Source organism: Macaca nemestrina, chromosome 8 (assembly GCF_043159975.1).
Source record: "Macaca nemestrina isolate mMacNem1 chromosome 8, mMacNem.hap1, whole genome shotgun sequence".
NCBI classification, from domain to species: Eukaryota; Metazoa; Chordata; class Mammalia; order Primates; family Cercopithecidae; genus Macaca; species Macaca nemestrina.
In genome coordinates, this window is record NC_092132.1 from 114,510,615 (window position 1) to 114,524,475 (window position 13,861).

General features: G+C 36.1%; 1 protein-coding gene across 6 annotated transcripts in view; it reads right to left on the minus strand.

Annotated features, from left to right (window-relative positions):
* Positions 1 to 12,780: 12,780 nt before the first annotated feature.
* Positions 12,781 to 13,861, minus strand: part of LOC105476552 (disintegrin and metalloproteinase domain-containing protein 18) — a 152,073-nt gene continuing 150,992 nt past the window's right edge. For all 6 annotated transcript variants that reach the window (XM_071068348.1, XM_011732576.2, XM_071068351.1 and 3 more), the window contains one exon: positions 12,781 to 12,945. In XM_071068348.1, the coding sequence (XP_070924449.1) occupies positions 12,875 to 12,945 (71 nt within the window). In that variant the 3' untranslated portion in view covers positions 12,781 to 12,874. The remainder of the gene's footprint in view (positions 12,946 to 13,861) is intronic.

A 13,861-nucleotide genomic window follows, 5' to 3' on the forward strand; every position in this document is an offset into this window, starting at 1 on the left:
TGGAAATAGTAGTCAGTAAGTATGGCTACAAAAAAATTAAAAAAAATACACTTTAAAAAGGAATCTTTATCCAAAGAAAACCTTATAATATAAACACAGAAAATCTAAAATAATCTGTAGATAAAATATTTTAATTACCAAGTGAATCTGAAAAATCCATTGGGTATAAATTTAATACACAAGTATCCCATTTACATATAAAATAAAAAATGTAAAAACTAGAATATTTAAAAGAATATTATTTACATTAGCACCAAACATATTAAATCCTTGGAAATAACCATTCTAGGAAAACTATGACACCTATACATACAAAGTGACAAATTACTATTAAAAGAAATTAAAGATAGTGTTAGGCCATTCTTGCATTGCTATAAAGAAAAACCTGAGGCTGGAATTTTTTTTTTTTTGAGACGGAATTTTGCTCTTGTTGCCCAGGCTGCAGTGCAATGGCGTGATCTCGGCTCACTGCAGCCTCTGCATCCCAGGTGCAAGCGATTCTCCTGCCTCAGCCTCCTGAGTAGCTGGGATTACAGGTGCACACCACTACGCCCAGATAATTTGTGTATGTTTAATAGAGATGGGGTTTCACCATGTTGGCCAGGCTGGTCTTGACCTCCTGACCTCAGGTGATCCACCCGCCTTGGCCTCCCAAAGTGCTGGGACTATAGGCGTGAGCCACTGCGCCCAGCTGAGGCTGGATAATTTGTAAGTAAATCACACTACCTAACTTCAAAACGTGCAAACACCATGGTGCTGACATAAAAGCAGACACATAGACCAATGGAACAGAATAGACAGCCAAGAAATAAATCTATGCATTTACAGCCAACTGATTTTCGACAAAGGCACCAAGAATACATACGAGGAAAAGTTTCCTCAACAAATGATGTTGACAAAACTGGTTACCTACATGCAGAAGAATGAAATGAGATCCTTATGTCTTAGATATATAGGATCTAATATATAGATAAATTATCTCAAAATGAATTAAATACTTAAATATAAGACCTGAAATTGTAAAAGTATAAGGAAAAAAAAAATAGGGGAAAAGCTCCAAGACATTAGTCTGGGTAATGACTTTTTAGAATAGGACCTCAAAGTACAGACAACAAATGCAAAAATAGACAAATAGAATTGTGCCATACTAAAAAACTTCTGTACAGCAAATGAGACTCAACAGAGTGAAGTGACAGCCTGCAGAAAAAGAGAAAAGACTGGCAAACTATACATCTGATAATAAGTTAATCCTCAAAATATTAACAAACTCAAACAGCAAGAAGACAAATAGCCTGATTAAACAATGGACACAATAAACAAATAGACTTTCTCAAAGGAATACAAAAAAATGGCCAGATTAAACAATGGACACAATAAAGGAATAGACTTTCTCAAAGGAATACATACAAATGACCAACACATAAATTACGAAATGTTCAATATCACCAATCACCAGAAAATGTAAATCAAAACCACAATAAGATACAATGGAGATACAATGTTAGATTGGCAGTTATCAAAAGATAAAAGATAATAAGTACAGATGAGGACGCAGAAAAAACAGACCACTTATACACTGTTGTTGGGAATATAAATTAATACAATCATTACAGAAAACAGTATGGAGGTTCCTCAAAAAATTAAACCTAGAAGTACTGTATGACTCAGCAATCCCACCACTGGTTATGTATTCAAAGTAAATAAAATCAGTATGTTGAATAGATGTCTGCACTGCCTGGTTTACTGCAGCACACACAGTAGGGTCAAGATATGGAATCAAGCTAAATGTCCATCAACTAATGAATGGATAAAGAAAATACAGTACATATATACAATAATTCAGCCATAAAAAGAGGAAATTATCTCATTTGCTACAACATTTATGAACCTAGAGGCCATGATGTTAAGTAAAATAAGCCACAGAAAGACAAATATCACATCATCTCACTCATGTGGGATCTATAAATGTTGATTTCATAGAAGTAGAGAGTAGAATGGTGGTTACCAGAAGCTGAAGTGATTAGAAGACAAAAGCGTTTGGGGAAATGTTGGTCCAACGGTACATATTTACAGTTAAATAGGGGGAATATTCTCAAGAGATCCATCATGTTGACTGTAGTCAATGACAGTGTATTTTATTATTGAAAAACACAGACAGCAGATATGTGTTTGCACCACAATAATGTTAACTATTTGAGATAATGAATTTATCAGTTAGTTACATTTAATCACTCCACATTATGCTATACATGATAGGTACATACAATTTTATCTGTCAATTGAAAAAAGTGGACTTAATACAAAAAGGAAAAGATAAAGTAGACATAACAACAGGCCCACTGATTAAAATTATTTCATTACTTTTAAATATGCAGTTAAAAAAAGAAATAAATGAAGTTTCCACTAAGAAGTTGGTAGCAATTTATCAATATTTGAGAGCTAAGTGACCTGTTCCAACCCCAACCCCAACTCATAGACCAATGGCATATGAAATTTATCTATTCTAGTCCAGTGGAGTTCAGATCTAATCATGAGGATTGTAGTTTAGAACAGAAAATAGTTAAAGAATGAGCTGAATTTAATGCCATAAATCTGAAAACGACTGATAGGGAGACCAAAATATGTTGGTCCAGACTTTTTTGGGGGAGAATCAATAGTTTGAGTAAAGTGGCCTGAGTTGGCATGCAAATTATCTTAGAACTGTTAGTTACAGGAACTCAATGTACCGTAATCCCTCCGAGAGACAAGGAGGACCTAAGATGTATGTGAGTGAAGTGGAAATACCATAGTGGAAATGGGAAATTACAGATAGTATAGTTTGATTCTAAAGACTGTACCGTGGTTACTTTCTTTGTACCTGAGCATATAATTGGTATGAGTGTTCCGTGTGAGTGGGGTGTGTTGTCCTTTTCATGGGAGGACGGGGAAGGACACTGATTAAAGTTTATCCTTTAACTAATTTTTGCAGCTATACTAAATGAGAACCTTTAGAATGGTCCATGCCCTCCTCAATATCAAACATTAGGCAATAAAGAATTCCACCGGGGCAATAAGAGATAATTACTTTAATTAAGGAAATGGTTGTGGTCAGAGTTTTAATTCTAATTTTCTTTTTAAATGCACTGTTTGATTAGATGCAAAGCTGAGTATGAAGTAAATTTCCTTTCTCAGAAACTTTTGTGTCAGTAATAATGTATTTATCTATCTATCATCTATATCTATCTATCTATCTATCTATCTATCTATCTATCTATATTTCTACCTCCCTATCTTTATTTGGTACTAAGCAATCTTTCACAGTCTTGAGAACTTAGAGATAATATAGGCCTTTATGCTAAACAATACTAGACCATGGAATAATTTTATATGATTAATAATTGCCTCAACAAGGAACACTATAAATTTATAATACATTTGAAATTAAAATCTTTATCAGAATCTCTCTCAGGCTCATATGTTTCAAGATGAGAACATAATTTACAGACTCTGACCATATAAAGATATTTATGATTGGATATTTGATGGGCTCAAAGCCTCAGCAGAGAATAGTCACATTAAATGTTCTATTCAAAGATGAAGGATTTGGTGTAGCAAGAGAGAGTGCTGGTGAGGCCCAGGGATTCAATAGACATCCACGTGCAAAGTCCCTGGGGTTCTTATTAATATTTGTACATACAGACTCATGGCTTAATCTCTTCATGAAATAACAAAGGTTTGTGGAATAAATTCTGTCTCTAGGAAAGCTCATGGCAGAAGTTCCCAGTGGAGTCTTTGTGCATTTATATATAGAAGGAAAATCCAGGTTGTATAACCAGGTTTTCCAGGTAAGTCAATTGGTCCTGGAGGTTTTCAGGGAATTATACCTTAAACAGCAAATTATTCATATTCTTTCCCTTACTTAAGTCAAGAGTGAAAGCCGAACATTCAGACATCCACAGATATAAGAATAGAGTTCTCCCAGTTTATTTGTAAAATAAATCTACCCTTCCTGTATAATCCGCCACTGACTTTCTCATCACCGGTTAGGAACTTTTAATTATAAATTACTTGTGATCATTGTTCTTCTGCAACTTTTTTACAGTGCAGTTAAAGCAACAAGAACATTTCCAAAGTAGTACTTATTTATTTTATGGTCCAAAATATGATCTGTCTTGGTGAATGGTCCATGTGCACTTCAGAAGACTGTGTATGCGGATGTTGGGTGTCTGAATGCCAATTAGGTCAAGTTGCTTGATGGCTTTCTTCACATCATCTGTATCTTTACTGATTTTCTTCCTAGCACTTCTAACAGATATTGAAAGAGGAATAATGAAATCTACAACTATAATTGAGGATGTGTCTGTTTCTCTTTTCAGATCTGTCAGTTTTCCAGTTTATTTTCAAGCATACACATTTAGTATTGTTATGTCTTCTTGGAGAATTTTCCCCTTATAATTTGTAATGTCCCCTTTTTCTCTGAAAACTGTCTGTTGGAATATCTATTTTATCTGAAATTAGGATAAGTACCTGGACTTACTTTAATTAGTGTTTGCCTGATACATTTGTCTTTTTACCTTTGACCTATCTAAATGTTTATATTTAAAAGAGGTTTATTATAGAGGCATACAGATGGACTTTGATTTCTAATTCAATCAGACAATGTCTATCTCATAACTTGTATTTAGTCCAGTAGTTAGCATATATTTTTTTCTGTAAAGAGCCAGATACTAAATGTTTTTGGCATTATGAGTCACATGGCTTCTGTCGCAAATCCCCAAATCTGCTGTTACAGTGTCAAAACGACAATGCAACATTTCTTTTCTTTCTTTCTTTTCTTTTTTCTCTTTCTTTCTTTCTTTCTTTTTTTTTTTTTTTTTTTTTTTTTCTGATACAGAGTCTTGTTCTTTTGCCCAGGCTGGAGTGAAGTGACATGATCTCAGCTCACTGCAACCTCTGCCTCCCAGGTTCAAGTAATTCTCCTGCCTCAGCCTCCCAAGTAGCAGGGATTACAGGCACCCCCCGCCATGCCTGGCTAATTTTTGTATTTTAGGTAGAGACAGGGTTTTACCATGCTGACCAGGCTGGTTTCAAACTCCTGACCTCAGGTTATCCACCCACCTCGGCCTTCCAAAGTGCTGGGATTACAGGTATGAGCCACCACACCCGGCCAAAAATGTAACATTTCATTGTTACACCACTTTTGTAAATAAAGTACATTTCATTCATTTATTATTATATTTTTATTTGTTATATATCTGTTGACAGACATTTGGACTCTTTCCACTTTTTCACTATTATGAATAATGCTGCTATGAACTCTAATGTAGGTTTTTGTGGATATATGTTTCTATTTCTCTTGGATATTTACCTAGAAGTGAAATCGTTGGATTGTAAAGTAATGCTGTTACAGTAGCCATTCAATTTGTCAATTATCTCCATTGGTTTACTTCAAAAAATATTCAAACTTTGACTACACTGACCATTCCTAGTTGAACCACCATTGTTACTCTCCTTGACTATTGTTACAGCCCCCATACTTGTTTCATTTACTTTTCCCCTTGCCTATCTATAATCTATTTGCAAAAAATAGTCTTTTAAAGTGTAAGTTATATTGATTGACATTAAGACCTAATACTATAGTTTGCTGTTTGTTCACTCCAAATATCATGTTGAATTTTGATTTCCAGTATTAGAAGTGGGTCCTAATGGGAGGTGTTTGGGTCATGGGGGCAGATCCCTCATGAATTACTGGGTGCCATCCTCATGGTAATGGGTAAGTTCTCTCTTTATTAGTTCCTGTAAGAGCTGGTTGTTAATAAGAACCTGGCACCTCCCGCTACGTCTTGCTTCCTCTCTCACCATGTGATCTCTGCCCATGCCTGCTCCCATTTACCTTCCACCATGAGTAGAAGCAGCCTGAGGATTTCACCAGAGCTCAATCTTGCATCCAACAGAATTGTGAGCAGAATAAACCTTTTTATAATAAAAAACGTTCCAAGTCTCACATCTTCCTTTATAGCAACACAAAACAAAGACACCTTACATGAGATTTACTTTTCTGACCTACACTACAACAACCCTCTGGGAATAACTCTGCCAAGAAGTTCTCTGACATACTCTGGAGACGTTTTCCCCATTGTCTTGATGATTAACATTCAACTTCTCATTACTTGTGCAAATTTCTGCAGCAGACTTGGTTTTTTCCCCCAGAAAATGGATTTTTCTTTTCTATTACATCATTAAGCTGCAAATTTTTCAAACTTTTCTGCTCTGCTTTCTCTTGAGTCCTTTGCTGCTTAGAAATTCCTTCCACCAGATACTCCAAATCATCTCTCTCAAGTTCAAAATTTCACATATCTCTAGGGCAGGGGCAAAAAGCCACCAGTCTCTTTGCTAAAGCACAGAGTCAACTTTTCTCCAGTTCCTAAAATGTTCCTCATCTGCATCTGGGACCACATCAACCTGAACTTCATTGTTCATATCACCATCAGCATTTTCATCAAAGTCATCAACAAGTCGCTAGAAAGTTCCAAACCTTTCCACATTTTTCTCTTTTCTTCTGAGCCCTCCAAACTGTTCCAATCTCTGCCTGTTACCCACTTCCAAAGATGCTTCCACATTTTTGGGTATCTTTACAGCAGCGCCCCTTTCTACTGGTACCAATTTACTGTATTAGTCTGTTCTCATGCTGCTTATAAAGACATACCCAAGACTGGGTAATTTATAAAGAAAAAGAGGTTTAATGAACTCACAGTTCCACGTGGCTGGGGAAGGCTCAAAATCATGGCAGAAGGCAAAAGAGGAGCAAAGTCATATCTTACATGGCAGCAGGCAAGAGAGAGCATTTGGAGGGGAACTGAACTGCTCTTTATAAAACCATCAGATCTTGTGAGACTTATTCACTATCATGAGAACAGCACAAGAAAGACCCAGCCCCATGATTCAATTACCTCTCACCAGGTCCCTCTCATGATGCATGGGAATTTTGGGAGTTACAATCAAGATTTGGGTGGGGCGCAGCCAAACGGTATCACTGTATCTTTGTTCTCATTCTTTTCAAAAAACTTCTTGATTTCTGCCTTAATTTCTTTGTTACCCAAATGTCACTCATGAGCATGTTTAATTTTCATGTAATTGCATGGTTTTGAGTGATTTTCTCAATCTTGACTTACATTTTTATTGCACTGTGGTCTGAGAGTGTGTTTTGTATAACTTTTTTTTTTTTTTTGCATTTTCTAAGGATTGCTTTATGTCCAATTATGTGGTTGATTTTAGAGTATGTGCCATGTGGCAATGAGAAGAATGTATATTCTGTTGTTTTCTGGTGGACAGTTCTGTAGATGTCTAATAGATACATTTGGTCCAATGTTGAGTTCAGGTCCCGAATATCTATTAAATTTTCTGCTTTGATGGTCTACCTAATGCTGTTTGTAGAGTCTTGAAGTTTTCCACTATTATTGTCTAGAAGTCTATGTTTCTTTGTAGGTGTAGGCTGCAGCCTCATAGGTCGATCTCAGACTGCTGTGCTAGAGTGAGCAAGGCTCCATAGGCATGGGACCTGCCAAACCAGGCACGGGAGAGAATCTCCTGGTCTGCCAGTTGCTAAGACCATGGGAAAGCACAGTATTTTGGCGAGAGTGTCTCATTTTTCTAGGTACAGTCTGTCATGGCTTCCCTTGGCTAGGAAAGGAAAAATCCCCTGAATTTTTGTGCTTCCTGGGTGAGGCGATGCCCCGCCCTGCTTCAGCTCACCTTCTGTGGGCTGCACCCACTGTCCAACCAGTCCCAGTGAGATGAACCAGGTACCTCAGTTGGAAATGCAGAAATCACCTGTCGTCTGCATCTATCACACTGGGAGCTGCAGACTGCAGCTGTTCCTATTCAGTCATCTTGAAATGGACCCTCGGTTTTCTCTATGTCTTATGCCTTTTCTCTTCCTTTTTTTCCTCCATTACTGCTTTCTTTGAGTTAAATGGATATTTTCGAGTTACTATTTTAATGTTATTTTCTTTAACATATATTTTTGAATTGTCTCCCTAGTGACTGGCCCGCGGTTTACATTAATATCTTAATTTATAATAATCTATTTTGGAGTAATGCCAATTTAATTTCAATAGTATACAGGCTTAGCTTACGGTCTGTCCTCTGCTCCAGTATACTTTGTGTTATTGTCACAAATTACCTACTTACTATTGTGTACCAGTCAATTTAGATTCATAATTATTGCTTTATGTAGCTGTCTTTTGAATAACATAGGATAGGAAAGACACAACCAAAATAAACTTACGTTGTCTTTTATATTTACCGTCATAGTTACCCTTAATGGTGCCTAATTTTTGTTCATATGGATTCACTTCTTTTATAGGGTAGGTCTGCTAGTGCCAAATTCTTTCAGTTTTTGTCTGAGAATGTCTTAATTTCTTTTTCATTTTTGAAGGATGGTTTTGCTCAATATAAAATTATTGATTGATCATTTCTTTCCTTCAGAACTTTGAATATTTCATCCTACTGTCTTGTGGCCTCCATGGTTTCTAATGATAAATCAGCTATTATTCTTATTCAGCATCATTTGTATGTGACAAAGTTATTTGTCTTTTGCTATTTTCATGACTCTCTACTTTTTTGTTTAATGTTTCTGGAGTTAAACATCTTTTCATGTGCTTAGTTGGCCATTTGTCTTCTTTGGATAAATGTCTATTCAAGTCCTTTTGAACTGTTATTATGGCATTGAGTTTTAGAAGTGGCTGAATTTTAGAAGTTATATATCTATTCTGGATGTTAATCCATTTTAAGTTGTGATTTATAAATATTTTATTCTGTTGGTTGCCTTTTTACTCTTTTTTTTTTTTGCTTAAAAGTTTTTAATTTTTATAAGGTCTGATTTGTCTATTTTTTTCTTTTGTTATTTGTATCTTTGATGTCATGTCAATAAATCATTGCCAAATTAAACATCATAAAGCTTTTGGCCTATACATTTTTTCTAAGGCTTCTATAGTTTTAACTCTTACATGTAAGTCTTTGATATAGTTTGAGTTAATTTTTGTGTGTGGCCTTAGGAAAGGGTCCAACTTTGTCCTTTTGCTTGTGGAATCTAGTTTTCCCAACATGATTTGTTTAAAAGACTGCCCTTTCCCTATTTGTCTTGGGTACTTTATTGAAGTCCATTTAATTATACTCGTGAGGGTTTGTTTCTGGTCTTTCTAGTCTGTTACTTTGGTCTATATATCTGTCTTTACATCCAACTTTATTAATTTCTGTAGATTTTTAGGTAATTTTAAAATCAGAAAGTGTGAGCCTTCCAACTTTGTTCTTTTTCAGAACTATTTTGGCTAGTCAGAATCCTTTGTGATTCTATATAAATTTTCTATTCCTGCATGAAAGCCATTAGGATTCTGATTGGGATTTCATTGAATCTGATCAATTTACATAATATTGGCATCTTAAATATAAAGTCTTCTAATCCATGAACATGGGATAACTTTCCATTTACTTATGTCTTTACTTTCTTTAAACAATATTTTGTAGATTTCATTGTACATGTCTTTCAGCAGCTCTTTGGTTAAATTTACTTGTAATTATTTCATCCCATTTAATGCTATTGTTTAATTTTTTAATTTCCCTTTTAGACTGTTTATTGTTAGTATAAATAAGTGCAACAGTTTTTTCTTTTTGTTTTCCAAGATGAGGTCTCGCTTTGTCACCTAGGCTGGAGTGCAGTGGTATGATCACAACTCACTGCAGCCTGAACTCCTGGGGTTAAGCGATCCTTTCGCCTACAAGTGTGCCATCAGGGCCAGGTAATTTTTTTTAAAAATTTATTTTAGAGATGACTTCTTGCTATTTTGCCCAGGTTGGTCTTGAACTTCTTCCCTCAAGCAATCCTCCTGCCTCAGCCTCTCAAGTAGCTGGGATCACAAATGTGAACTATATGCCTGGGCAAAAGCAACTTATTTTGGGGTGTTAATTTGGTATCCTGCTACTGTGCTGAATTTATTAGTTATAACACGGTGTGTGTGTGTGTCGGGGGGGGGTCATTTGTGTGTAGTGTTCTCTATAGATAAGACTCTACCACTGGGAACAGAGATTTTACTTTTTCTTTCTAGTTTGAATGCTTTTTTTCTTGCTTAATTGCTCTAAGTAGATCTTCCAGTACTATGTTGAATAAAAGCAGTGGAAATGGACATCATTACCTTGTTCCTGATCTTAGAGTAAATGTTTTCATTCTCACCATTACATATGACATTCACTGTGGATTTATTAAATACACCTTTAACTGTTTTGTGATAGTTTCCCTCTATTCCTAACTTCTTGAGGCTTTTTATCATTAAGTATACTGAATTTTGTCAAATGCTTATTCTGCCTCACTTAGGATGACCATGTGGTTCTTTTCTTTCATTCTATTACATGGATTGGTTTTCATATGTAGAACTTCATGATGTGTCTTATAATTGTATTTGATACAAACTCTATAGGAAACGAGCCAATGAAATATTCTGCATTCCTCTTTTATCCTATTGTTTGAGAATAAAGACATATATTTTGCCTTCTACATTCTGGATATCAGGTAATGGTATCACAATATACACAGTGGCTTAAAGCACAAATCTGTATTTCAACAACATAACTTACCTGCACCTTACTCATAATAACAAAAAATGTAAAAAACAAGTTTTATGTACCATGGCTAAATGCCTTATAAAATATCTCATAAAGTCTAACAACATACTCACAAGTTGGCATAACTTTACCTACTTTACTGTTAAGAAAATTAAAGATGCAGAGCAGTTAGAATTGTTTTGAAACACAACTAGAGACTTGCATGTGTCACTTTAACACTTTTCAGCTTTCTAACCATTATCATACATATGGTATTAATTTTTCAGAGCTCAAGTATCATTTGCTAAACTTTCTAAGAGTTTGTATGAGAAAATCTCTCAGCATAACTGTGCACTTTTTTGTCAATAAAGGATCCATTCTACAGGTGTGCAGTGACATCACGTGCATGTGATTTTCATTGGCATTTCCCTGATGATAGTGATGTTGACCATTTTTTCATATAATTCTTGGCCATTTGGATGTCTTCTTTTGAGAAATGTTGATTCAGGTCCTTTGCCCATTTCAAAATAATATTATTTGTTTTCTTGTTATTGAGTTTAGTCACCTATAAATTTTGGATATTAACCCCTTACTTGATGTATAATTTGCAAACATTTCCTGTTATATAGGTTGTCTCTTCACTCTATTGTTTCTTTTGCTATATCAAAGCTTTTTAGTTTAAAGTAATCCCTTATTTTCTATTCTTGCTTTTCTTGTCTTTTGAGGTTCAGAATAAACAAATATATAGAGCTAGCAGGTAGATAAGTGATTGCCTGGGGCTGGTGAGGTAAAGGAGAAGTTAGGTGGAAAGTAGAAGAAAACAATGGGGAGTGATTACTAATGTTTCTGGAGCTTCTTTTCTGGGTGATGAAATGTTCAAAAATTGATTATGGTGATGGTTGCACAGTTCTGTGATCTTACTAAAACCTTTGCATTGCATACTTTCAATGAGTGAATTGTATGATATGTTAGTTATGTTTCAATAAAGCTAGTTAAAATCAAGTTCAAGTTGACTGTTTAGCCTTTTTATGTGCTAGGAATTTGGTATGCTTTCTTTTGTTTTTTCTATTTGAGACTGTATTTTTAAATATTTAAGAATTATTTCCCTAGTATGCATATATTACTTGAAGAATAATGAAAGAAAAAGTTAAGCAAACCATTTATTTTCACTCAGACAAAATGTAAGCACAAAGTAAATATGAGCACAAACATAATTTCACAGATGAATGTGTATAGATACATCGCCATTATTGGTGTCTTTCTTAATATTCTGTGGCCATACAATTTGCAGAAATGGTGTTTCAGAATCCGCAGTAAGGAAACACATGTGGGCATTCCCAGCATATCACAGCATCCTTTCTTCATTCGTCTGCTCATCTTACATCACCATACTTCCAAGCCCCAATACACACACACAAACACACACATACACACACCCCACAAAACCAGACTTTGTCCAATTCTAAGAAGAAGCTCTCCTAGAAAAGAAGGAGTATTACCCAGAGTCATCCCCTACGTTCCGGGTCTCGGTGACCTCAACCCAGAATGGCAAAGGAAGTATGGGCTGTAGGTGTCAGACCCCGTCCAGCCTCCCCCCTTCTCCCAGCTCTCCAGGAAATGCACCTTCTTGAGCAGAGTCAGGTTAAGTGAGGAACAGCTGTCTGAGTTCTGGGCTGAGCCCTCCAATTAGTGGGTTCAACCAGATTCCAGTGGCACAGTGGCCCTGAAACTGGGCAGGCTCTGACCGTGTCCCTCCCCAACCTGGCCTAAGGTTCAAGACCAAGGAGGATGATGCCCGCCTGTCCTTGAGGCTCTGGGGCTCTGGAGCAACGGGCTGTTTCTTCTGTCCAGCTTGGCCTGAGCTACTGGAACAGGGAGGGTGACACATGCCTCCTCTCTGGACACTGAAATGCAGTCATCGTACGCAGCAAAATTCTTCACTTGCAATGACCCGCGGAGGTCAGCCGGCCCAGCCCTGAGAGGACCAGCAAGAGAGCATTGCGTGGCCAGCGGCCTCGCCACAGTAATGGCTGTTGAGCATGGAAGGGGGCTGCTTCTGGCCAGGGCTGGGGATGCCGAGCGGAGCCCAAGAATGGTGGAGTCTAGAGGGCACGGCCCAGACCCAGCTCTGTGGATCCCAGAGACTCGTGCAACTTGGAGTCAGGGGGCTCCCCACCCACAACCGGATGCATTGGAGGAGGCACATGGGAAGGCACGCAGGCTTTATTTTCCAAAAGTTTAGCATTTACAATGCATTCGGGGATAACATAAGGTTATAAAGCACATTTGTTCCTTTAGTTTATTTGCTACGGAAGTTCTGTGCAATATTAATGTTCCACATCATAGCTTTCTGATACAGCGGATGAATTACTAGAGTGAAGAAAAACAGAAAAAATAGAAATTCACAATAGGTTTAGCAGTAGCCAATGCCTATTTTAAACCATATTTACTACTGAATTTCTACTTTATAATTGCTAAAAATCAAAGATTATTATAGATAAGTTTGGTTATCTATATTATAGATGTTATATTATCTATATTATAAATAAATTTGGTTCTTATCTATATTATAGGTAACTTATCTATATTCTGAGGAGTCCAACTAAAAAGCTAAACATAAAATAAATGTATATGTTTTCATACATTAGCATTGATTTATAATTTACCAGGCAAACTATGAAATGACCATGTAAAAACAATCAAAATCCATTTATTCAGTTTTATATACTTTGTTTCTTAGAAAAACCTACGGCTTAGGGAGACAAAATAAAAGGTTAGTCTTTATTTTTTCCCCATTAATATGACGTTCACACATGAAGACAATAGAATTAACATGGAAATAATTTTCATTTTACAGTTAATATTCAGGTTGCTGACTTTAATTTTTTCACAATTTCTTTACTCAGTTTATAAAAATGCTTTATGTAGTAAAATACACATTCTAACCATTTTTAAGTGTACAGTTCAGTGGTACTAAGTACATTCATATTGCTGTGAAACTATCACCATCTGTCTCCAGGAACATTTTCATCTTGCAAAAATGAACTTCTGTGCTCAGTAAAGAATAACTCCTCATTGAATGATGCGTATTCAACAACTTCCCATCCTCTGTGGCCCACAAACACAAGAAAATATGCTCAATATCACTAATCATTAGGGAAATGCAAATCAAAACCACAATGAGATATCTCCTCACACCCATTAGGATGGCTACTATGTTTTTTTAAAAAAAAGCAGAAAATAACAATCCTAGCAAGAATATGGGCAAACTGGAACCCTTTTGGAC